The 27,469-nt window shown below is 39.8% G+C and overlaps 1 protein-coding gene across 1 annotated transcript in view; it reads right to left on the bottom strand.

Annotated features, from left to right (window-relative positions):
* The window catches only part of LOC120789183 (MAM domain-containing glycosylphosphatidylinositol anchor protein 2-like), a 164,588-nt gene extending 137,412 nt beyond the window's left edge, over positions 1-27,176 (bottom strand). Inside the window, exon 1 of the mRNA XM_040125747.1 lies at positions 27,085-27,176. Within this exon, the coding sequence (XP_039981681.1) occupies positions 27,085-27,157 (73 nt within the window). The 5' untranslated portion in view covers positions 27,158-27,176. The remainder of the gene's footprint in view (positions 1-27,084) is intronic.
* Positions 27,177-27,469: the final 293 nt, after the last annotated feature.

The raw sequence follows: 27,469 nt of genomic DNA, 5'->3' as shown, positions 1-27,469 counted from the left end.
ATGTTCTGTATGTGAGCAGTGTATCAGTGCATTTGAGTGCACACACTAAAGGTGGGATTGTATAATCGCTGCTATAGAAATATAATTACAACCTTGAAATGTGGCAATTACACAGGTTTGTATGAGTCTGACTTTCATGAGCAGCGGAGTGGATGACAGCTTCCGATCCCCATGAAGTTTTTCCAAGGCCAGATATTCCATGTTATATTAATAGCACCTCTCTTGCGTTCATAGGCAGGACGCATAGTCTTAGTGTTTTCAGCTAATTATTGTGGCATTAGGCTGTACTTCACTCTCTTTGTCCTTAGTGGACTTGACAATAAATGCAGGTGGATTGTGATCGTCTGACAGCTGTTTCTGATTTTAGGTTGATTATACATCCTCCGTTTTTTGTGAATGTGCTTAATTAAGTTTTTGGTGATGGCTCCCAAATTGCTTTTAAGCTGATAAATTGGATCACCACTTGCAATCAAAATGTGGTTTAATCATAGCAGAGTCGTATAATGAGTGCAGATGAAATATCGAATAAAATGGGAAAACAGACAATGATGAGATGACAGAATGATAAAGCAATTCCCAGCAACATACAGAGTGATCCCCAAAGGTAAGACATTTATTTGTTCTAAGTGTTGAACGGCAACAAATACGCTTTTAGAATTCTAGCGGTCCCAGATATAGCCAATGAGGGGAAATTATGTTTTTGTTTTTTTTATCTAAATGTTTCTTTTTTCTTTGTTTACAACATAATGTTCCTAGGAGGACATATTGTCCCTGCAGAGATGTGTTGCACATTTAAGATATTTTTAACTTAGTATACTAGTATATTGCCCAATTAAAGCGATAATTAATTCAGCAGCATTGAGCTTCCAGGAAAATGTGAAACTCAACGCATATGCCAAACAGCCAGGATCAAGCTCCTTGCAAAAGCTGCTAAAGCACCAAAAACAAAGCACTCAGAGGTCAAAATTTTCTGATGGGGTTTTGAAAATAGTATTTCCATGATTATTTCAGTTCACTTTGATGGCATGTTTGTTGGCTCTAGTCTGAGCTGACTGTGTCTCTACACATCCTCTTGCCCCCATATACAGAACTTCCATCATTTTGCCGCAAACAATCAGGAAATGTAATTTCTTCTCGTTGAATAGACGGGTTGTAGAGAACATGAACATCCGCTCAGGCGATGTATGTCTCTGTCTTAGAGCAAAGCAAACTGTCCACAAGGACATGCTAAATCAGCAGAAAGGTCAAACAGTGTGCAGAGGAGCAGGGGGGCCTTTATAGGGACATTTTGTCAGTTTCTTTGTGGGTGTCCAGTCAGTGCTTCTGGGTACTAAAGGCAATTGAAGCAAAAGCATTTTTACATTTTTACATAAGAATTTTTCCTTTCATTTGAACAGTGCCTGCCAGCTTTGGTTCATACTGTACACATGGCTCCAGCCATTCAAGGCAAGGCTTAATTGCATTCTCCTTCCAACTGAAAATATGTTTCCATTCAGGAGAAAACCCAAACAGGGTTCTCATGCCTGGCCTCTTCTTCTGTTGTTTTGTACTTTTATAGCAACTGGAGAAACTTTGTACTTCTGAAAAGGAAAAAATCCATTTGAGCTGTGTTTGAAACTCCAAATGGGAAGTTTCCCAGCGGATGTCAGAAATGCACCCATGAGATGTTAACAAACCATCAATAAATCCAAAATAAGAAACCTTGTTGCTCCGGCAAAGGAAATGACAACAGTGTGCTGTGTTGTGGGTACATCCACATGCTCTCGGTTCATTGCATCTGAAACAAACTGGAGAAGGAGACAACAAAGGATCTCATAGTTCTTTCAGCATCCCTTGACGTCAGGATTTAGTGGAAGCAGGCACGCGTGTTAGCCTGTAGTGTACACATAACGTGAGGATACAGTTGATAACTTTTCAAGGCAACGTGTGCTGAAAAATGGTGAAGATGGTGCTGGTGCATTACAACAGTGCATAGGCTCATTAGCCTTTTCCTCAGTTCACTACCTCTGATTATGAATCCTTTCATCATTTCTTCAAGTGTGTGTGTGTGTGTGTGTGTGTGTGTGTGTGTGTGTGTGTGTGTGTGTGTGTGTGTTTGTGTTTGTGTTTTTGCTTGCAGTGACAGTTTGGATGTGTCTGCACATGTGACAATGAAACAAGAGGAGCCCCTTGAAGTGAGGACATTCACTAAAACCAGGGAAATGCTCCTTTAGTCATTTTCTTTTCTTTCTTCTATCTAAGTATCTCCAAGTGGCACAAAAAGCACCTTGTTTTGGAGTAGCTGTTGGAGTGTGTATTTTTCTCAGGTAGTTGTTTGGAGTGGGCAGTCTTCCACACCAGTTAGTACAAGAAACTAATGAAATAAAGTTTGTTTTTTTTCCCCTTCCCATAACTAAATTGACATGCTGTGTGCCAGTATGATACTCATGCAATGATAGGCTCATTAGACCATGAAATTGAGCAATGTTACCTGTCTTGTATGAAAATTTTCAGGGAGAGAAAGGAGGAAAACAAAGCAACAGAGCACGGAAGAATGAGAAGTAGATAGACTGTGTTGTTTGTATGTGTGTTTCTACGTAATGCAGATAAAATGTCATGACCTTACTGGAATTTGACATTATCTTAGCATAAAGGAAATGGAATCGTCAGGGGCTAACGTTAATGCTATGTTGGCACTTTGGCTGAGGGGCTCAACTAATGTTGTATTCAGTGGCAAAATGGTAATGTTAGTAACGTTAAACGAGTATTCCCAAAGCCCTAACGTCATTAATGTTAGATAACTGAAATTCACGCTGGCTAAAGTCAGACTCTATGGAAATATCGTTGACACCTAACGTCACATCCAAATTGTGATGGCTATCATTTTGTAAATCAGAACAACTCAATCTTATCAGGGTAAATAACAGTCCCATGGTTGACATATCGTCATATAAACCAATTAAGGTTATAATAACGCTAATGTAACAGATTACTTTGAGGCATGCGGGCAGTCAAAAACTGACCCCCTAGAGACTGTCCTCTTCAGTCTCCATACCACACGCTTGTCAGGTGCATTGTTATATATATATTGTATGTTGTATTATTGGATTATTATTTATGCATTAACATATATGAAGCATTTTAATGTTGGAGAGCAAGGCTGAGCATCTGAGGTGGAGCTAATTTTAACTACTTTGTGTACTGTTGGGTATTTTAATACATAATAATGTTGTAGTTGTAGTTAATAATGTAGTTAAGTATAGTAAAAAGTACAGTAAAAAATTGAAGATACAATAGTTCCCTCTGAAATTTAGTGGCGTAGAAGTATAAAGTAGTGAAAAAATAAAATATTCAAATACAAGAAACAAAACTGTACTCAAGTACAGTACTTGAGTAAATGTATTTAGTTATTTTCCACCACTGGGAACAATTAAAACCCACATATTCTGTTTAAAACTGCTTTAAATATGCCTGATCAAACCTGAGGAGCAATGTTACCCCACTTAAGTTTCCAAATTTAGTGACATAAATGATTAATAATCCATTTTAATTGCATTGAGTTATACATGTCTCAGAATGGAAATAACCGACGAGTTCTGCATTCACAACTAGAGTGCGTCATAGTAAAGTCAAGCCCAGCAGACACAAATAAGCAACAATGGCGCCTTCAGAAGGGTAATTTCAATTTGGAAGCTCCTTGAATTAAAAAAAGTCAGACTCTCAAATCACAGATGTCCTTGAACACACACACAAACAAGCAGTTTTTTCATAGCGGTTCCTGTTCACATTACCACGTGACGATAATGTAACTTTGCCAACAAAAAAAAGGACACAAAAGAAGACTTGTATGAATTGTATGTGAGTTGTGCATGATTTACATCATAGGAAAATGACAGAATATAAGTGACGTCAGTCTAAAAACTTTTGGTATGTTGAATGGTACTCTGTAAAAGTGGTTAGCAATATTGTAAGTATTTATGAACTGATGTGCAATATTCATTAGTATGGTCCTTCAATCTCACGCATTAGCAGCCATTAAAGAGAGAGCTTCGTAACCTCAACTCTATTGGGTTAAAATCTACATGCACAAGCTTAACAAGAGTATCCACAGCCTGAACGATGCCTGTGTCACAAACACTGAAGATGTTATACTAATATGCTGGTGTGGGGGTTGTACCTGACTTGAGCAGAGTAATAAATTTAGGCATTGACATAGAGTATCTTCTAGCTCTAACATTCTGCAGAGTAAACAGCACAACATTTTGGAAGTGGTTGCGTGAAGGGTGTAGTAAGGCAATAAAAAGCAGTGTTTCGCCAGGGAGTGTAAAATGGGAGGGTTTGGCAGTGTGCAGAAAGGGAGGACAGCAGGGGAGAGGAGAAGGAGCGTGGGTCGCTGGGGTAATTTAGCTCTGATCACAGTGCACTGTTGTCAAAGCCCAGGGAGGGAAGCCCATGCATCACACTGCAGCTGTGTCCGGAGTGCACTCTTATGATTGATCACCTCACACTCCGCTTTAATTTAAAGTCAATGGCATCTATAGATAGCTGTCAGAGTGAAGCAACCTGTAACTTCTCCTCATAGGCCAGGACCCTCAGTTCTCCAACTGAGGAGACGCCAAATATCAAGCAGAGCTGTGGCAGCCCGATCAGTCCAGGACAAAAAAAGGAAGAGAGAGTGAGCCTGGTGATCACTCATCCAGCTGTTTTATTGCTGGCAGCTGTGACAGAAAGTGTAAGGTGTTCACCTGGGAACAGGAAGGCTTTTTCTGTAGCAGGTGAAATCCTGTTAATGCTGAGTGAGAGTACAAGGCAAATTTAATTGAAGGGAAATCAGATATGTTATCTAAAATTTGAAATTTATAGTTACATTATGTTATTTAGAATTCTGGATTAACCTTTAGAGGATGGTGGGCGTTCCCTTTGGCATTACCAAGCTAAAACATCAGTTTCCTCTATTCTTATGTCCCCCTTAGCCTGCTCTGATTCAAATTGCTCTTTGCTTATTATGTATTTTTCACATTCATATAAATATCGGGGGGATAGGCAGAAAGACACATAGGGGTATTAAGGATGAAAAATGAGATACATGTAAAATAAGTCCCTCAATGTACCTGGCAAGTCCGTAACTTTTTGTATTACATATGACAGCAGGCCTCACATGAGCATAAGATCACACCCTAAAATTATTCACAACCTTCAGATATTACATTAAATTTTTGGCAAAGACTTAATGGACCATCTGAATCATTAAAATAAGAACAAGGAATTGATGCTTAATTGCTTGTGTGCCAAATTACATCCTCTGATTTATGATCGGAAAATCTGATGCGTTGTTGTCAGCTTTTTTTCTCAGTAAAGGTGGCAAAAATTGTGTGCTCTTCTCCTGCACTAACAAAATATTTAAATACTTGGCATTAGAATTGTTGAGTTAATGAGAGGATCCTAATCATTAGTAAGACAACTGAAAACATGATCACAATACAGACACAATATAAATCGGAAATGTTTCTAAATCAATACCTCATTTGTCATCCAGATGTTGGAAGAGAAATTTTAAAAATCCTTCACCCATTAATGTGTGCACCATCCAAAACCGTTCCCCCTCCTCTTATAACCGAGAACCTGATTTTTTTCTTGTGGCCTCTGACTATCACTGAGTTATCATTAAAGCAGACCCTCAGGGTCGCTCCTGGCATACCATATTCTGATTCTTTGTCCGTGACCTCCATTTGTGCATTTATAATGCCGGACCTTGCCCCGTAGGGCACCTACAGGGCTTCAGGAAGCAAGTAGCTTGGAGCAGAAAAGATATGAATATTTGACATCTCCTCAGGTTAAAGGTCATACACTACAGACACTACGTACCCACACATACAAACACTTGGGACACTTATAGCATATAGGCCTGATGAGTAGGATCTGTGGATTTTACTGTGAATGCATGTCTGCATATGTACACCCAGTGTACAATATGTGTGTCTAAAGTGGTGCTAGCTATAGTACCCACATGTGTGTGCCTTGTGTTAGGACAATAATGCACCATGGAATGCATGAACCAGAAGCTGGACCTCCATTAAAAGCTTCTTTAGGCAGCATTTTGACTTTTTTCCCCCCCACATTTCCACTCAGGTTTTTCTAATGTACTCATTAAAAATTCACAGAAAAACAAGTAGGTGGAAACACACTCAATTTCTACTCGCAACCCCTCATCTACAGAATGCGATCGATTGTGATCAGTTCAACCAAAGAGTGATTTCTCCCTCACAGATTCTTTTACTTGAATACTTTTTTGGGGTCCTGAAGAGACAAAATTATTCAGAAATTCACAATAAAAAAGTAAAGGTCACATAAAGTTTGCTTGCAACCCCTCAGGTTTATCTAGCAACCGCTTGAGCAGGTCATGATCCCAACCAGTGGTCTTTTCTACTGTGGTAGTTACATATAGTGTAGTGTTTTTTTCACTTGCATCCGAAAATCTGAGTCTTATTGTCTAATCCGTCATGATGCTGAAAGTTAAGACACATTTTTACAGAAAAAAGATGTAAAAACAATACAACAACAATATTAGAAAGCAAATTTTATTCACCTGTTTCATTTTGTAACATATTCATGACATACCCTGTTTATCTAGAAAAAAATATGGTGGTCTTACAAAAAAGAGACAAAATCTCTTTTATTTGCAGCACAGAGAAGGCCATCACACTAGCCTTGAACAAACTAAATCACACTACACCCACTGCAGGGAAGGAGGATATGTCTGTTTTGTTCATTTCACGCAAAGCAAACTGTGTCTGATTGTGGCATGTCACCGTGTTGCTCTAAATCTGTGTCTGCACTTGCATACCTGTGCATGTGCGCACGCATTATGTGTAGGCATGAGTGTATCTGCCATACAGAATCACATTTTGGATACACTCCATTTCACACTGTAAGCGAGATAAGTGCCTTTGCCCTGATCATCCATCCAGAAAACCTAGAGGGAGTAAATCAATGTCCAGTCATAAACCTTAAGGGTCAAAGGAGAGGTCTGGTGTTGTCAAGTGTTAGTCAAAGTATATAATTTCCAGGCAAGGCTGATTATCTATCTGCTACCAGACACATAAGATAGCAAGACAGATTTTTTTTTTTATTGGACTGTTTTACTGACATGCCTTCAAAATGGTTTGCACTATGTGCAAGTGACAGTGTATAATCATAACAACATGAATTATCAGATGAACGATCCAGTGAAGCGCTTGAATATCACCCGACCATATTTGAATTGTGTGAAAGAGATAGCTGTATTATCTGCAACACTTGCTCAAGCCCAGTATTTAGATTGGTCTACTGAGAGAAAATGCCCAAGAATTCAGTAATTTATAAAGAAATAAATACATAATTCTTGATTAACTCCCACTAGGTTTCCGTTAAATTGACACATTTGGGATTAGCATTGTGACAAAGACTGGACCATTGCGCCTGAACCCTACTGATACTACCCATTATACTCAGAAATCATTTTGCACAAGTGACATGGGTTTGCCACTAGTTTTCAGGCAGCCTGGTACACCGGAAAACACAGCCCCACTCTGAAACAAGTATAGTAAAGTTTTTGAAATTTTTGGAAGAAGTCCAACTAAGTAACCAGCAGAATGACTCGTAATAGCTCCTGGATGCAGCTGAATCACTGTGAGATTGGAGTGAAGCTAAACCAGATTAATGAGACTTGATGCACCCCTTGTGCATCTTTTGAGTGCACTTACTCAAACCAACTGTAATACTAAACCAAAGAAATTACAACTTTGCCTCATAATGAGATGCTTCTACTTAGGTTGTCTGCAAATTATGTATTCTTTCTTAACACTGCAGTATGCCATTACATAGAGTAACACGCTGTGACATACATAGACATAAAGTGCAACAGTGTTAAGATATCTCAAACACTGGCTTTTCACTGTGCACCATTCAAAACTGCCATCTTCCAGCGGGAGAATTTTAAAGTCAGCATAGTTTGGAGATCGTAAAGGCTTTTATTACCTCGTGCATGACAGTTCATCTGCATACACACAACAAAATGTGTGCCTATTTGTATGTACATTACATGTTCAGCTTGAGAACGACTAAGCCAAACTGTTTCCTGCTCTGTATTTAACGGCCCACTCCATGCCACAGGCATGACAGAGCTTCTCTAATATTCAGTGCTTAGTCAAAGTAGGCATCCCAGAAATGTGAAAATCAATCATGGGTGACAGCTCATTTGGGCTATCTAACATGGGAGGGCAGAGAAAGGGAATAAAAGGGTAGAAATTCCAATTACACAGTCAATGCCCATTTGCTCCATGGATATGTGTAACCTCTGTCTGACGTTCTTGACGCCTCCATCCAGTTGTATACTGAGTATGCTGTGGGCATAATTTATTCAATGGAGTTAATTGTTAGAAATATAAAGTGAGTATTGGATTGTAAAGAAGATCCAGGTGCTTCTACTGAGCAGTCAAGACGGTGAGAGATGGGATCACACACAGATATTATCTCACTATCACAGTGTGACAGGCAAATTATGCCGTGTGGCTGGTTGAACCTGGCTACATTTAGTTGATTAGAATAACTAGAGAACAGCATGCTATATTGACAAATGGCTATCGAAAAGCATTATACAGTACACGGTCCATTTTAGTACAAAGTGTTTGAGACAAAAGTTAAACTTTAAATACCAGCAACAAATCAAAAAATGACTTCATCATGCCCCAGACTGACAGCAGCATACATGACCCATTTAACCTTCAGCCTGTTCATTGGCCCTCCTTTCGCTCATGGACAGAGCACCACAGCAACATTTGAGACTCAAACTGCTCAAAACTAATATAATTTTGCCTGGGCAATCTAATAAAACACAAGAGCCATTGTCCCTCTTTTCTGTCTCTCCTGCCCTCCTTCCATATATCCTGACAGACCACTATGATTCATAAGAGCTGTGGTGGCAGCTCTCAGTATGCAATGAGTGAAAGGCACCTTGGGGAATTTTATGAACCATGACGAAGCGTCCAGGATCATTTTGGATGTATGCATGTGTCACTGCATATTAATAATGGCCTCTGTCTCATGAAAGCGCCAGCACACCTTCAAAAGAGATAATTTAATCTTCTCCCTGCTGAGCCTCCCCTCCTTTCCATGCTTGCTAATACTTTCCCTCAGAAGCCCAGTCAAAGGATCCATCGCTTACATTGTGCACCTTGGCTTTAGGATAATATAAAGAAGAAACAGGAAATGATAGAGGAAGTAAAGCCAACCAGGAGGAGGAAATAAGCCCCGGATCCTGAACACCGCTGAGGAAGATAAACACAGAGCTGATGGAGAATCTCCTTTCTTCTCTTTATGGATGTAAATTGAGTGATCATATAATGTTGCCAAGGAGATAGCTGTTGAGGAAATTGACTTTTTACCTTTCTGGGTTATCTATCCACTGCATAGAATCATGTGCAGTCACTAAAAATTCCCTCATTAAAAATTACCATCCTGCAGTGCTGTTTTTTTCCTTCTGTACCCATTCTTGCACTGTTAGCCTGCAAACAAGCAAAAGAACAAGAGCAGGGTGCTCTTAAGTGAGCTCCATCTGCCCTTTATCTCGCAGAAAGATTTCATTCTCTTTAAAGAGCTGCCGCCCTGCAGCGAAGCCAACAAATGAGGAGAGCATTCTTGCATCCTGGACTTGTTTATGGGGTGCCATGGCGAGCACTGTCAAAGATAGAGCTGATACTCATTATTCAGTGACTACACCGCATACCAAAAGCTACCCAGCTCGGGTAAACTCAACCACAATGCTTCACTTTTGATATATGCGTAACGCTACGTGATTTAATTATTGCATGTAAAATCAAAGTTGATATGTAATAACCTTAAATATCCTCGTTTTATTGTCATAGATGATGTGATGGAAGCAGAGAACCACTTAACCTCAGTCCAAGGGGAGTTGTCTCCAATGAAACCCGCCATAAAAGACCTTCCATTATGTAAATAGATTGACCAGCATATTCCCTGTATACCAATAAAACATTTACAGCACACAGAGGCTACGTATTAGTACACGTGATGACATACTGCTTTTAGCAATACGGTAATGTCAGCTGATGATGCAAGTGGATTAAGAAGACCCGTAAACCTATGAAAAGATCCAATAAAATCCATCTAGAGAGTATTCATCCAGAAAAAAACAAACTCAACGTCAAATATAAAATACAACATGGCACAGAATTGCAAAAGAATGCATATCTAGGTTAAAGTCATTTAAATGCTGCAAAGAATACTTAGCATATTAACACAAGGGCTTGATTTCTTGACCTTGATGGGCGTTGGTTTGACTTAAATAAGTTTAAAAAACTTTGCAGTACAATATGTGTAACCATTATCTTTTGTGTATTCCTGATTACCAGTGATGACTAACAGCGGTTTATTTCTCAAGTTGAGAATATGGTCCATTAATTTTCTTCTTTATCTTTTTACAACATTTGGAGTTTAGCTTTTATAGAGGGTGCCAATATATCTGGGGGGCACCGCATATCTGAGGAAAGCAGCACTTAGAACAAATGCGAAGAACAACACAGAGACTATCATACATTAAGGATTTCTGGGATAGGCGTATCCATTGCATTGTGGCAGTCTGGATTACAAGGCCAAAAAAAGAGATGAAAAAATATGAAGAAAGCTTTGCAAATATTAGACAAAGACTTACACGCAGCCTCCCATAAATCTGTGCTATTATCACGAACAGAGGCAGTAATCTAAATATATTCAATGAGGCCTGAAAAGGAGAATAAACTAGAGTAAATCTGATTTATCTTAACCCGCTGTGAGAGGGGATTGCCTAATGCAATGTGTGGTGGATCCAGCATCTCATGCCCTTCATTGGCCAGAGGTGTCACTACAGTGCAGGAAAGGATAAGGCAAAGCAGACTGCTACAGGAGTTCAGTGATGGATCTTTACTAACAAGCCACCTATTTTTTTCTTCTGGGCAGCTGTGGAGACTGTTGTGAGGCAGTTTTAATAAGAAATAAGCCTCTTTGGTTTCCTGCTCTGTATATAAGTGAATACATTAATCATTTTATATATATATATATATATATATATATATATATATATGTATATATATGTAGATAGATAGATAGATAGATAGATAGATACCTATTAGGCCTGTCACGAAAAAACGTCTTTTGTTGGAAAATATTTTGTCCCAGGAGTAATTGCAATAAACCATATTACTGTCATTTAAAGACCACTGATATAATAAACATAATGATAATTTAATAGCATAGTAATGCAAGTACACCCTTTAAAAGAGCAATGAACTTATAATTCTTAGGAATATTCAGACATTGGAATTGGAATGTAAAAACTATTAAAATATCCTAAATAAATTATACATAAAAAAAATAAAACCACACAACCAAAACAATAATGAAAATGGCTCTGTTAACAAAAACTAAACATTTGGAACAGGGGTAGAGAGAGTCATTCATTCCTTAACAGGCAATATACTGTTGTATTGCCACTGTAAACAAAGTCGACATACATACTTGTTTGCGTTAATGGGCTATTCTCGCTCATTCAGTTTAAATCCAAAATGTTCCCACACTGGAGCAGTGGAGTGCAGCTTTGAAACCAAGTCCATTTGGACTTATTCTATCAAACTTTCTGGCTGGAATTATGCAGTCGCCAGGAAAAACATCCATTAGTCTCGCGTGGTACCTCAACTTCACTGTGAGTGCTTGTGTGTGTGTGTGTGTGTGTGTGTGTGTGTGTGTGTGTGTGTGTGTGTGTATTACTATTATTGTTATTGGTATATTATTAGTAAGGTACAGTGAGCTTTTATCTTTGATGCATTCTGTTTATATATTTTATTTCACTATATACTGTAGATGTTCCTGTTTTTTATATATTTTTGTCAGGCAAATTCTAACGTGTTTTTGAAAATTGCTATATAGTGTAACTTATTATAATCAGTGTATATGAGCATAATGGTTCTCATTAAAACATAGGTCATGTTTTCCAAATGTCTTTCTGTCAAAGACAGTATAAGATGTAACTATAAAAATGTCTTCTTATGTAAATGAAGTGCAACATCATCACCATCACTATCTGGAACTGGAGGCTTCCAGTTTCCACATCACATGTGTAATTTGCATTCTGGACTACGACTATGTCTTAAACTGAGATTTAAGGTGAGAACAGAAAAACTTTCAAACTCTGCATGAACATCATTCTCCACCGTGCAGCTCAAACATCCCAGTGAACTAACAAAAAGCAAAACACATTTATGAGTGAGGTGGGTTTTTAAAAAGACTTCCTGGAATCTGAAAGACAGAATAAACAACTTCATAAAGTAGACGTGCAGTTTAATAGTCTCATCAAAATCTCTAAAACTAGATATATAACATATACTCTGTACAGAAAGTAAACAGAATAACAGGAATCATTTATATGATGGTAGCTATCCCTTTAATATTTCTGTGTGTGTTAGGCCATTGTGGGCAATGCTGCCAAAAAGTGAGCAGAATCATATTTATGGGAATATTGGATTTTAATATGATTTGTGCATTAGTGTGGTGAAGTTTGATTTGTCAGATATTTAATCCACTGGATTAGGCAAGGACAGACATTCACGTCTAATTATTTTATCCATTTACACTTTCGTAATTGATTTTTTTCTATAAATTAAATTCATTTTAAATTAATTATACATACTTCGATAGAGGGTTTTATCCAATATCGTCCATCCCTAATTGCAATGTTTCCTTAAAAAAAACCCAAACCTATTTCAGCTTGAGCTGTTGCAGCACAGCTATGTGTGACCATGCAATTTTATGCCATAAGTTAATGAGTTTGAGCAGATAGGGCAGTGAGCAATTCCCACAGCTGTTCCCCTCTTGGCGTTTTAATGACGTTAACATCATGGCTGACTCCTACTTCCGCTGCAGCCATGATGATGTCTCCAACAAGCCACTTAATGGCGATATAATGACTTGTTTCGCCTGCATCAGTGTGTTTGAAAGGGAGAGAGAGAGCAGGGGATTAAAACATACAAGAGCAGAAAGCAAACCCATGCAACTGGGATCCTCTATGTGTGTGTGAATGAATTGCATGGTTCAGGGAGTGCCATTTTATTCACTCACATCCCTCTCAGTAAACCGTGTTTGTCGCCATGACGAAATCCTCTGCTGTCTTTAAGGTTTCTTTCTGTTGCCACACTCTCACCTACCCTCAAGAGCATGTAGGAGGTGAGAGGGAGAAAGCCTCATCTGTCATCACAGTTTAGATCAATGCTCTGCGTCCACCCCACTGCCTCCACATCCCTTGCCCTCCACCCAAACCTCCAGCAGCGTATTATGCAACTTCAAAAATAAGGTCACAGAAATAACCAGAGAGGAATCAAAGCAGATAAACAGGAAGGAAAGGAAAGGAAGATCCCCTTCCTCCACCCTGTCTTTCTGCACGTGCCCATTGCAGTGTGTGATTCAGTGGGAGGTCAGACCATTGGAATGAAAGAGCCCGCAGTGTTTAACGCATACAAATGCCTGCAGACACACATTTACATGCAAAAACAACATGCAACAACACATATACACAGTCACATGCATGTCAAACACTGGCAGCTGGAGGGATCATGATAGTTTCAACAAGACATGGTCCATTGTGTTCTTGTGTGTGTGTGTGTGTGTGTGTGTGTGTGTGTGTGTGTGTGTGTGTGTGTGTGTGTGTGTGTGTGTGTGTGTGTGTGTGTGTGTGTGCGTAATCAGGCTGCATGCAGAGAGGTGCATGACTGTGGAGACAAATACTCACCCACAGTTAAGATCAAATTTTCTAAACAAGGCATCCTCTCGAGTAAGAAACCTTATTCTGGCCCCCTCGTTGTCATGCATTATTAATAAGGCTTCTTGTTAAAAAACTAGCCCTGTTGAGCTAAAAGGACGTCACACATTGCTTTTGCATCGCATAGGGAATTAAAAATAACAATTACTGCAAAGGAAAACAAAGACGTGTTTGACTTAAAAACTAGCAATCTAAAAAATACTATTGTAAAGTCCATATGGCTTTGTAAGGGAACAAATGACACTTCATTTCCTGCCATCTACCGTCCAACATGTTAAAGTAAGAACTTTTTCATAACTTTAGACACCTTTAAGTTAAGTGCACTGTGCATGCAAAGCAGCGATTTGGGAGTGATTTATTTAATTATTTATAATTATTATTTTATTTAATTACTTAATATTCACTGAATGATGGAGTAGAAGTAATATTATTTTCACTGTGTTGTTTTTACTGTAGCAGAGCACAATGAATCAGGACAGGGTTAATGAATGTCACAGAGCAGTGACATAATATGCGGTGAAAACCCTGCAGATGAATATCCATGGTTTAGGTTAGATTTTTAAATATTAAGATATGTGTTTTGGTAAGCAGAAGAGTTGAAATTTGTTTTTTTACTGCACAGAGTGAAATTAAAAAAAACAAAAACATTCCTTCATTCCCCACGAAACAAACAAACTTTCAATGGTTCCACCTCCAAAAATATGATTAAAATATTGCAGTTTTCTCCAATTCATATGATTATAAAGTGATCAGTGCTAAAATGATTAGCCACTTAATCTACTATTGACAAACTCAAAATTAATCACCAATTAATCGTCATCAATCAACAATAGTTCTGACAATCCACTAAGTCATAAAGTGAGAATTTCAAGCAATACTGATTCCAGCTTCTCAAATGTGAGGATTTATTCCTTTTGTCTATGTTATATTACTGTAAATTGAAGACCTTTGGACTCTAAACTATTGATGGGCAAAATGAGCGATCTGATGACGTCATCTCAGGTTCAGAAGGGTCCTGATCATCATTTGTCACTATTTTTGGACATTTTTTAGTCTAAAGGATTACCATCATATTAATCAATAATGAAAATAATCATTAGTTGTAGCCAAACAACTGAATATCTTTGGGTGTTGAGTTGTTTGGACGAAAAAAGCAATTTAAGGATGTCATCTTTTTGAAAGTAGTTTTCCCACTTTTTTGACATTTTGTAGAATAAAGGATCGATCAATTTACTGAAAAAGTCTACGAAAGATAAAATTAAAATAATTAAAACAAAGATTAAAAAAACATTAGTTGCAGCCTTCAAACTGCAAACTTTGGAGTCTTGGACTGTGGACTGAACAAAACAAGTAATTTGAAGACATGGGACATGGGAATTTGTAGTGTAGTTTCAAGACTAAACAATCAATAAAAATTTCATATTAATAGATGATGAAAATAATTGTAGTTGCAACCTTAAAATATACCAACTGCATGAACTGCACGGCCATGTGACCACTATCAGTGCAAACACAGCAGCTCATCTCTAAACAAATATTTAGTATGATAATGTGACACTATACAAATCAGTTAATTGCTGTTTCTCCTTGGTTAATGTTGTTGAGTTAGCTTCCACTTATTGTTTTGGATGATGGAAGTTTGCAAAGCCTACAGTAGCTGTTCGTCATTCCCTAACAGCCAAACCCTCATTAATTCAATTCTATGCCAGGGCTAAGGTACATTTCATAATTTAACACTCTTGATACTTTTGAGTGCCTACCCCAGAGCCCCATGAGAGAACCATCAGTTCTCCAATTCTCCCAAAATAATTGTCACTGCAAAATCAACAGCTATTAACTAAAAGAAGTGAAGTGAGCAGGGTGTGTATCCTCAGTAGTATGTTTCCCTATGATTGCCATGCATGTGCATGGTCATGTCATTACATGTTAATGGGCTTTCCTCTGATGTTACAGCCGAGCAGATAGACGGAGGCTGTGATGGAGAGAACAGGGAACCATTTGATGTTTGCCAGTTGAAAGAATAAGCCTTCCTTTGGGTTGTGCTTTCCACAGAGGCACGCTGGGATTGAAAGAGCGCTTGCCCAGGGCTAAAGGGGATTTTTGGTGGGCGTCACACATCCAATTACCTCGGTAGCATCACAGAAATCCACGGGGAATTCACACACAAACAGACGGATACGCACATTCACACACGTGCACGCGGGCAACTCACGCACAATACCAACATCTAAGACACCCACTGCAGGAGGCTCTCAGTGCATAGGGGGCGCAGCCAAATTTCACTATTCTACTTCTGCTGGATCAATTGCTACAGAATTCATGAATATTATCAGCAAGTGCTGATATGAGGCTTATGATATAAATATGGATAGCAATATGGAAACAGCACCCAGGTTCCACCTCTTTGGAGAGCATTATTAATGCATTCAGAGAAACTATTACTGGATTTGCATTGGCTCTTCTGATGAGCCAAGAGGACCTGAGGATCCACTAATATGTTGAGGTTTATTGGTGCATTTCAAAGCTTTTTTTGAAGTCTTCTGTTCTGTGGCAAAGCTGGGATTTTTCTAGCTGTTTAATATCCCTACCAACAAACTTTAATAACTGCATGGTCCCATATCAGCACACTGAACACTTAACCCAGCCATACCAAACTCATTTAAAACAAGGCATCCTGGAATTAATGCATTCAGACTTTTTTTTTTTTTTTTTACTTCTGCCTACACAGATTAATAACTATAAAATTTCCGCTTTCCTTAAAAAGGGGGCCTGAAGGCCAATGGGAAATCATACTTCACCAGATGTTACTATAAAATCAATTTTGTGATACATTTTTAATTATACAAGATTCATCATTTCTTTTAATAATATGATTAAATGGCCTGGAGCATTGCTTCACTTTTATTGAAGCTGATAAATTTCTAATATCTGAGTGGTTTTAAATCACCTGTGCTAATGGAGGGGGAATTATTCTACATTTGGTAAACACTCCTACAAAATAAGAAATTCAAACCTAGAAGGGGGTATTTAAATTAACTTTGGTAAAAGCTTTTACCAGATTTCTAATCTTAGGGACTATGGTCACAGCTAAAGTTTCAGAAATTACTTTGTTCAAAATAGTTGGGTAAGCTATGTATAATTCTGTTGTTTCCCATTTGTGTCTCCACCCAGAATAAAGCCCTAAAATGAAGAAGCAGCATACGCATTCAGTAAGTAAATACTAGTGTTCTTCTTGAGATCCCAAGGACTGGCACAACCGTCTCCACACAATCAACTATAGATTGACTATTGACCTGCAATTTCACACAATCAACCATACCCCCAATTGAGTTTAGAGGATAAAATCCATGGTAAGTCTGGCAGTTAGCTAGAGAACAAGCTGCTGTTTGGGAAAGCTTTTCTGCTTAGCAGAGAGACCTTTGATTACATCCCAAGAACAGACTAATATAAATTCTGTTCCAATATATATTTTAGCAACCTCCTCAAGGTAATCATGCCGATGAAGGGTCACTGGAAAGGTGTAACCAGCCCATTCCTTATTATTAAGATGTCTTAACTGCTCAGAAAGATGCTACTCTCTGAGGCATTTGGTACACACCCAGAACCAAAGGAGAAATAATATTGCATGCAAGGGAAAAGGCAATGTAAGGGCACAAGGGACATAAAATGGAGGGAAATGGGGATGAATGATGAGCAAAAATGATGCAAAAGGGCAGAAGGTCAGCTCAAGCTGCGAGTGTGGCATTTGAGGAGGCCCCCTTCAGGCTTCAGTCATCTTCAGATGAAACACATCTAACTGACATGAAAAAGGAAAAAGGATGGCCAAGTGTGTCTCTCTCTGTATGCACATGTATGGGCATGTGATTTTTTTTCTCTTCAAGTCTGTGACCACTGAATGAATCTTTTAATTGAATGATATGATATGATATGATCACACCTTTAACTCAACACATTAGAAGATATAATGAGCTGAAAAATCCATTAAGGAAAAGCATCAGATTTTCAAACGGAACACATGCTGCATATAATACAATTTCAACATGCAATAGCAATCTTGAATTTATCAGTAACTGAACTTGTGTTAATATGCAAAGTCTTAATTTGGTAAAGTTTATGTTACTGTAAGTCTGTCTTTGTAATGATTTGATTTTCCTGTCAAACAAAAACACCTGGACACCAAAAAAAAAAATAAATAAATAAAAAGTGACTGAGTCGAAGAAAAAGAAATCCAGGCCATGAATAGCTGAAGCGAGCCTTTGTTGAGGCCAGGGGAGAATGAAGTACATCATGGAAGTGTTTCACTGAAGGCAAAAAGCGTGGGCTGATTGTGGCGAGGAAAAAGCTCTATAAAACGAAGCACACCTCATGAATTGATACATTTCTAAAACCAAACTGTGAGTAAACTCGGGCAACATAGCAAGAGGTTTTTTTTTTTTTTTTTCTTTTATTCTGGACTTATTTGACTGTTATGGGTGTATTTTTCCCAGCAACTGATGCATGGATACCAGTAATTCCTACAGTATATCTCCTGTTAAAATGACCTGCAAAGGTTTTGCTGCAGCAGCCTGAATAGAGAAAAAAAAGGGAGAGGGCAGACAATCAGAAGTGCACAAGAACTCCAACATCTGCATTAAATCTTGCTCTCAACTGAGTGAAGTCTCAGTGGAGAAGTGCCTACTCCTGATAACTCTGCTTGCTTTTCCATAGGAAGCCATTAACTGACAATACAAGGGGCTTGAGGTTATCCCCATGGGTGTAACAGCCTCTGGGATATACTGTGTCTGGAGAAGAGATGAAAAGAGCATGACGCTAAAGAGATTAGCTCTTACGTTGTGAATTTCTGTTAGAAGAATAAGGTTTTTTCGAGACTACTGAGGGATAAACACAAAGCCAAATAATACATAAAAATGGCTCAGCAGACAGTTGGATATCCCTTTAAAGGAGGTTTAGTTAGTGTAAAATCAAGTGTAAAATTAATGTAATGACTGCATCACATGTTCGCAGGCACTTTGAGGAAGACTCAGCATCCATGATGAGTCTTGCTCAGATGGGCTGATGTGTGAACGTGGTGATAAATCACATTGCTAAATTAATATCTCAGCAAAGTGTTGCCCTAGATAGATGAAAAAGCACACACGCAGACAGAAAATGGGTACACATGCTTCCACACTCACACAAACTGCATGTTCATCTGTGTCGAAATTTCACAGTGCCTCTGCAGAGCCACAGCACAATTCTGCAGTCAGTCTCTTTTTGCCAGTAGAGGGATGACTAGATTTGAGAGGAGAGGGAAAAAATACAGCATAGATATGTGTGTTTTTTGGTGTGGATGGGTGGGGTGAGAAAGTATTGTTATGATGGCAGTTTTATGCAGGGGTCTCTCTATGTGTGGCTCCCCTGCTGTCTGGCTGTTTGGTTTTGAAGCTGGAAACTACTGACGGCATCATTGTCAGCACATTTACTTTGCCACTGTTCCTGCTTGTCAGAGAAGCTTAAGCATTATTTGCTACAAAGATAAGTGAGCCCCTTCCTGCAGTTGCCTAACAGCAATGAAATGGTGATTTCTGAAAAGACAGCCCCACCCCCACAGCATTCTCATCTGCTCTCGTGCACAATTGTAAGGCTGCTGCGAGGAGCATCGTTTCTGCAATCACTTCACATTTGTTTCAGCGATTGATTTCCTGGCATGTGAGCGGAAGGAGAGCATAAGCGAGTGGGTAGGCAGTGAGGGACGGGAGGGAAGGAGCAAGCGAGGGAGGGAACAGGGAAGTCAGAGGACGTGCAATTCCAGGCTCACATACTGTCACCATGACAACAGACATCACTTCACAGGAGCAGCACTTAGGATGCCTGTGTGGGCTGAAGTGACATAGTTGAAGGTTGGCATTAGCCTCTTGTGGGTGCCACAACGTACCAATCTTCCCTGGCTTGCTTTTTGCTTTATATCTTCCACACTGCTGCTAAGATACCCGCATGCTCTTGTCAGCTACCTACTGGGATTGCTGAGTGATTTGTACTTTATGTGTGTAAATGCAGGTCCTGCCAGTTTGGCTTAACAAAGACAGTTCAATAGACTGAATTGCGTAATGGAAGACAGGATGAGACATTCATATTCAATGAGCCCCTTTCATCATTTGCGTCACTTTGAAGCTGGCTAGCATGTATAATTCTCTGTGATTTGAAGTGATGCAGATCATCAAATGATAACTCAAGATATAGAAACACACCACAGACACTAAAAAGTATATAATATCTGTAAAACTTTATGAGGGTATAGAATTGATGTTTTTAAATGCAAAACTAATGCATGACTCATTGAGATCTAATGCACATATTAACTGATTATGTAACACTATCTTAATAGAAATACATGATCAAGTTTTTGAAATGATTTAGCACTTAATGAATCATCACTTTACAGAAAAGAAATTTGCACAGTTAAGTCATGCGTTCATCAACATGTCATCACATTAGCTATAAAGCAGGTAAAAGGACATAAGCTTCACACCACATTTGATCAGCCTCTCTAAAAGCATGAACGTACCTGTTTCTTCTCTTTATGCACAAATTAAAAAACCTGGCTAAAGGGATTTTGGTCTGCTCTTATCAGCATGCAGCATATACGGCTGCATGCCTCACTCTGCATCTGGCCTTATTTATCCATTCACGTACAATGTATTTACAGTCTGGCCAAACTTTAATGCATGTAAGAGGCATGAGTTTACACTGATCATAAATGTTTTGGTGCTATAATACGTTACGGTTTGGTACTATAATTTTTTAATTTTTTTGTTCAAAATTATACAATTTTTAGTCAAAACCTTTACCTGCTTTATGGCCGAACTCCTGACTTGACATGTATTTTAACATTGATTTTTTTTTTATACCACAGAAATGTGTAATTCCAAAGAAAACAGCATATTAAACATGCAATTGTATGCTGCAAGTATAAACACAGCTAAAAGACAAATCCAGGTCAAGCGAACTGGAGATAACAACAGATACCCTTTACTAGAGCTAAATTTTCTTAACCCCACTTACCAAGCACTGTACATAAGTATATTTTTGAGGTACTTGTCCTTTACTTGAGTATTTCCATTTAATGCTACTTTATGCTTCTACCACTCTACATTTTATAATCCACTACATTTATTAGACAGCTATACATACCAGTTACTATTTAAAGGCTCTGCACACTGAAACATGTTTTCAATTACTATATATAAAGTGCGATAAAGTGCAGTCTTTCATAGGAGTTCATTTAACATGTTTTGTGGCATTTCTTACTATGCAGTATAGTGCAGACAGGAAATGATAGAGAGAGACATGGTGAATAATTTGCAACAAAGGTCCCTGGCTGGAGATGAACCAGTGATGTTGCAATCACATGGTCAGAGCCAAAACCCCTAGGCCAACAGGCCAACAGGCCACCCTTGTTACAGACATTTCATCACGTAAGTATAACATTAGCCTTTATGATAGTCAAACTTAAACAGTCCAACATTCTGTCATCCTCAGAAAAAACACTAGGATACTGCTGGCTAATGTCACTACAAATGAGGGCATGAACCAAGAACACGATATTACAGTTCCTGGTCAAGCTATAGGCCTGTTAGCAATGCAAACCCAGACTGGATCCTCAGTGACAAAGTTAACAGAATGATAACTCATCTTCCTTTTCATTGCCTGGCGTCACTTATAGTCAGTGCTGCAGTAGTTAATTGTATTCATCTACCCAAAAGAAAGTAACAGGGCGAAATGTCCTTTCAGATGGGACATTTTCTCAATTTCTTATGAAAATTCTAACGGAGACAGAAAGGGGAATGTGAACTAAGCACAATGCAATGACAGTGAACTGTTTGGCTTTTTAAACCGAGATATTGGAGCTTTAATTTATTGGAGTTGGACCACGTGTCTGTCAACATGAGGAAATTAACACTATTACATGAAATTAAATCACAACTGATAAAAACCTTGCTGCTGTACAAGCGAATATTAGCAGGACCAAGGTTGACATCTAAGATTTATATCTTGTTTTTAATGATCCAGGTGATAAATTGCCACTTCATTAGAATGTAAGGAGAGAAAGGGAAGAGTATCAGTTCTGGTTCACTGCAGGCCTTCTCTGCAGGTTAGAGGCCATACTAGAGAATTACTTTTTATTCTAAACAAACCAGGGCACAAGGCTGGTCTTGTCATGTAGCAGAACAGCACTTAATGAATGAATGACTACAAGATCATTAGCAGCAGCTTTCTGTCCTCGGCACTGTACAGAGCAGGACAAGTAGCTCAGGGTTTGGGGATGTGGGCTTAACAGTTGAAGCAGCCAGCCAGGTTACAATAAGCTTCTTTGGTCCGTGGTGGGGATTTGGCCTTGAATGATCCAGAGGTAAATTGTGTTCCTGAACTCATCTAAATCCTCACAATAGAAGGAGGAAAGAATTACAGCTGTTCATGATGTGTGCAAAGTAGCCAAAGGTACATTATACTTTCTTTTTTTATAGTTTTGAACACTAATCATCAAGAAAAAAATATTACACTCAGTGAACACCCATACTGAAAATATATTCCATTCATTACAGGTGTGCATGACTTTATCTTTGCTTCCAACAATTTATAAGAAAAAAAGTGAAATTTCTTATTTTCTGTGCAGAGGAGGATGTGTTGTTGACAACGTTGTTAAACTCTCCGCTACTGTGCAACCGTATAGCTCTCAGCTCTTTTTTTCCATTTTGCCTACTGACAAACTATAACACAGCTGCACCTTTCGAAATAGCTAAAGGGGGGCAGAGAGGGGGCAAATCTGAGAGTGGCATCTTTCCAGTGGAGAGTGCCAACCTGCCACACAGACACACACCTCACATAAACATGGGCACCGTGACCTCTTGGCTACGCAGCTAAGCAGCAAGTCACAGAGATAAAATTAAAGGGACACTTCGCCGATTTTACAAATATGAGAGGCAGGACTTTGCCTGTGGTGTCAGTTATATAATATATTCTGTGGCTGTAGAGAGGCTTTCTAAAGTCTGAGAAAACAACCTTGATGATATCATAGTAATTACATTGTTGGAAATGTAGGATCCAGTGTTTTTGGAGCTTAACCCGTACTTACAACTAAATGTCTGGATATCGCAGCCTCTTTTGCTCAAATTTGGACCATCATTAACGGAAAACTGTCTCTCAAAGGTCCCCCGGCTTTGTGGACATGCAGTACTAAATTGTTGTAATAGCCCTTTAATTTGAGCCTGGACAATATGACTGATTTACAAAATTCACTAAACTGAAAAGCTGCGGTTTCACCTAAATAACATTGTATTGTAGTATTAGTATAAGCTAAAGTATTACAGTAAAACTGTCAAAGATTATCTAGTGAATACTGAGCACAGTAGGAGAGATTCAGACTATAAGTTCAAACATTGTCTCTACAGTGTATATTCAGTCCGAGTCTCAGAGGACTGGGTCCAAAGAGAACTGACATTCAGAATGATTGAATTGGTGCTGTAAGAAGCCACACCCAGGGGTATGTAGTAATCCCCAGTGTTCACTGCACACTGTTGCACTGCAATGAATTACTTCCTCTACCCAGCTGTACATCCCTCTGATTGAAGCGTATATACAGTACTGAAGATGTCCACTGGCTGCTCCCCGGGGGATGGAGAGGGAGAGACAGGCAGAGTAGAGAGACAGGCTGGGAGACAGGGACTGAGAGTGGGAGGGAGGAGAAGAGATAGAGTTATCTGTGGTCTCATTACGGTGGGAAATGTGAAGGTCCTGATCCAAGGGAATGATGAAGGACTCTGTGGAGGAGGCCTCTGAGAACCAACAAAGACGGCTTTAGTTTCACTGGCAGAATGCATTTGCATAGCTTAGAAGCCAAAGCGTCTGAACCGGGGCTCATGAAAAGAAACCCCAGCAATTGCTTGGACTTCAATGCAAACGAGAGGGAGCGAGAGAGAGAGAGAAGTGGGGTGGGAGAAAAAGCAGTAGGAACTTTTTCTATTCAGTAGCATAACACAAAACAAAATCAGGAACATCTGCACATCCCATGGAGGTTGTCGCTGACTGACTTTGATGCAAAGAGAACATACTGAAGGCGGTACATCTCCAGATAGAGTAACAAGCAGAAGAGCATTTCCACTCTATCATAAGCGTCATGTTCCATTGTTGCCATTTGATATTATTACTTTGTGCAGTTTGATTGTCAGCAACATTGCACACACATGCCACTTGAGAATATTTAGCAGGTTTGTAGGTACGTCATCGGATATTTCCTTTTGCTATAATGGAAGAGCAGCTACTGGCCTATTGAAGCTCTGGAGAGCAACACAGAGATGAGCACAGGTCGAGATAAAAGAGCAGACTCCTGGAGAAGGGTGTGTGTGTGTGTGTGTGTGTGTGTGTGTGTGTGTGTGTGTGTGTGTGTGTGTGTGTGTGTGTGTGTGTGTGACGCATGTGGTGAAAGAAAGAGAGACACTCTGAGGAAAGAAAGAAAAAAAAGAGGAAAAGATAGGGAGGACGAGAGAGAAGGAGTGCAGCAGATTTACCTTAGTGGTGTCTCTCTTTTTCTCTCCGTGGCCTAGAGTCATGCAGGGATGACTAGCCTTCATCAATCCTCTTTAATGACTCTGGCAGCACCACTTAACACACTAGTATGTGATTTCTTCATTACTACATCACGATTCCACCACTTAGTCGGCAGCGATGACGTAGGCCAATGCTTGGGGATAAAAATAATCGTTCAAAGTCTCATTTTCACAAACTGTCCCATTCATCTGATGTTGGGCTAATGTGGAAATCTAGGAGGGAAAAAGATATGTGATGCTCTGCATGCAAAGAAAAGGTGTTGATGGAATCTGGTGGTATGCACAGTTATCACTGAAATGCATTTCACCGTATACAATGAGAATATTCACCCCAATATGATATTCCAGTTTCAAAGGTATGACTAGGGTCATTCACGCGGGGGCTTGCCCTCTATAAAACCTGTTGAGAAACTCTACCAGTTCTAACTTACTGGCACCATTGTATGCTATCCTCTCACAGCCTTCATTTTATTCAGTCAAGCACTTGCCGCCTTCCACCTGGTGCACAGTGCTCCATTTCACTGAACCCCCCCCTTCATGTGTCAAAACCTTAAGTGAATACAATGGATGGGGACACAACATGCATGCTAATGTTTTACCAGTATCAATAATAAATGCTGACCTTTGAACCTTGCTGTTTTCATTCAGACCACCTCTCTGAAGACGTTCCGTATGCTTTAAACATCCAATGGCTCCTCAGCGTTTGCAAGAATGTGATATACAAGTTTGTGTCCATAAACAAGGATGCACTGTATCTATCTATCTATCTACCTCTAGCCCTTTTCCTGTTACATTACCCGAAATACGCAGCAGCAGCAAGAAAGCAGGACAGATGTAAATCCTTACAAAAGCACACTTACTGTTGAATAGGTGAAACACAGTAGTGATGGAGAGAAAGGAGGTGACTATATGCTCAGGGGAATTTTCAGGCTGCACAACAAACGTGCATCCACAGGAGCACAAACACAGACAATTACAGAAAATACTCAAACAATTCCATCTGCTACATCTCCCGAGTCTCTTCTGCTACTGCTGCTGCTGCTGCTTCGAGCCTACTAATCCACACATAACACTATGGCAACACCACTATGAGCATTATGGGATATGATTCCTTCTAATGAGCTTGCGTCTTCATCTGCACGCACACGTTGAAGCATGGACAAGCTTGCTCACACCGGGAATGTTTGATCTGACATTCATGTGATCGGTTTTGATGGTTAATGTCAAGCCTGTCTCCCCTGAATATATGTATGGCTTGGAGAGTACCGATTTAGTAGATACGGATATCGAATTAAGTAACGGCAATGATTTCTCCACACTTCGATGTTTGATGAGAGGCAATGCCCTCAGGCTCAAAGGGTAACATGGAGGAGCGCACAAACTCCGAACAACGGCACCTACGTGCAAATCTTACACTGTACAATGAGTACTGAGAGGTTTGAAAAACGAGGTAAAATCGATAAGTGTCGGCTACAATATCTGGATATGTTTTAATGTGAAATATCTCTGCAACAGGTGTTAGAACAGGAGAAATGTGGTGGTGTGCATAACTGTGCACAGATATAAGCAGTCATGCTACAGCTGCCCTGACATGTGCTGTGGTTTATTATCGCATTCACCTCCTCGCTCTAGAGTAAAACATATCCTTGTGCATCAAGGATTGTGGTTTGGTGCAGCACCGTGACTTCTCCTGTCATGCTCACAGTAACCTTTTATTGCGACACCATCTCCGCAAACACACGCGCACACCGTGGCGACAAAGATCTTTTTTAGTGCTTGGCAACGGCCTCCGAAACACGACCACCCCAGGTCCGTACTTGACCTCCCATTCTCCCAGCACAACCTCTGCTCTGGTCAAAGCCACTGTCACCGCCGACAGGTCGGAGCTGTGCGCCTCAAGGTTTCCTCCCTGGCCCAGTGTTAGTGCACATGAATCATTATTTCCTCACGGTGCCGCCGCCGCTGCCTCTGCTGCTGCTGCTGGGAGGATGGCGACTCATATGAGCCATCATCTGTGCCACTGGTTGCACAAGCAGACAGGGTAAGAGACAAAAAAAAAATGCGAGTGTGTGTTTGTGTGTGAGTGGGAGGGAGAGACTGAGTGAGATTCAGACAGACATAAGGACGAGGTAGACAGATTGATCAACTGCGTTTAAAATCATTCATGACTGTGCATACTAAACGTTACTGCTCAACAGACCACAGTCCTTATGATGACATTCAAAACTCCAGTTGTCCTAATGTAAGGCAAGCGCCGTGCCGACCTTCTGAATGATAATTAACAGGTTACATGTATGTGGGTGACCAGTCTGAGAGGCCACAGGCTTCAAGTCAGCTCTTCCTGGTTCCTGTGTAATAATCTATGACCCTACTAAATTTAGGCTGCTCGCCGACCATTCTGAGTGATGGATTGGATGAGAAAAGGGGCTGTGCATGATTGGCTACACACGAGATTTGCTGTATAACCTCAGGGTTGCTGGGAACATTTGGAGCCTCTCATTCAAACATGACATCCAGACCTGGTTTGTCACCCTAACGCCAGGTGATGTTGCTTTGGATTATTTTATTTATTTATTTATTATTCTTAAGGGGGGGATAAGTGGCGATTTATGAGCAGCCACTGTTTTACAAGGTCATGATCACATTTGGTTTCAGCAGAAGAAAGATGCGAACACTCACCGTACACTCCTTGGCAACGGATGCCCTCCACGGTCAGCGCCAGCAGCCCCAAAACACAGATAATTAGATCCATCCTTTTACGTTAATCTCTGCATATCCAGCTCTCAACGGCAAGAAGTCCTCTCCGGGGAGGTGTAGCCGAGGTACATAGACACAGCACGTCGATTAATTTAGTCTCAGTATACACTGTAAAGGAATTTATGGGCGCAGGAGGCAAACGGATCAGGGAGGGATGGTCTTGATGTCCACTGCCATGAAGCCTAAAAGCGCAGCGCTCGCGGCAGAGAGACGCCACGCAGGATGCGGGGAGTGGGCTTCAGAAAGCCCGGCCTTATAACAAACAGCTACCCCTCCTCGACTCCAGGTAGGTGCGCTCCCCAGAAAC

The sequence above is a fragment of the Xiphias gladius genome, chromosome 4, assembly GCF_016859285.1.
Source record: "Xiphias gladius isolate SHS-SW01 ecotype Sanya breed wild chromosome 4, ASM1685928v1, whole genome shotgun sequence".
Taxonomy (NCBI): Eukaryota; Metazoa; Chordata; class Actinopteri; order Istiophoriformes; family Xiphiidae; genus Xiphias; species Xiphias gladius.
Note: the sequence above shows the minus strand (reverse complement) of the source record. Positions and strands in the feature narration are given on the sequence as shown.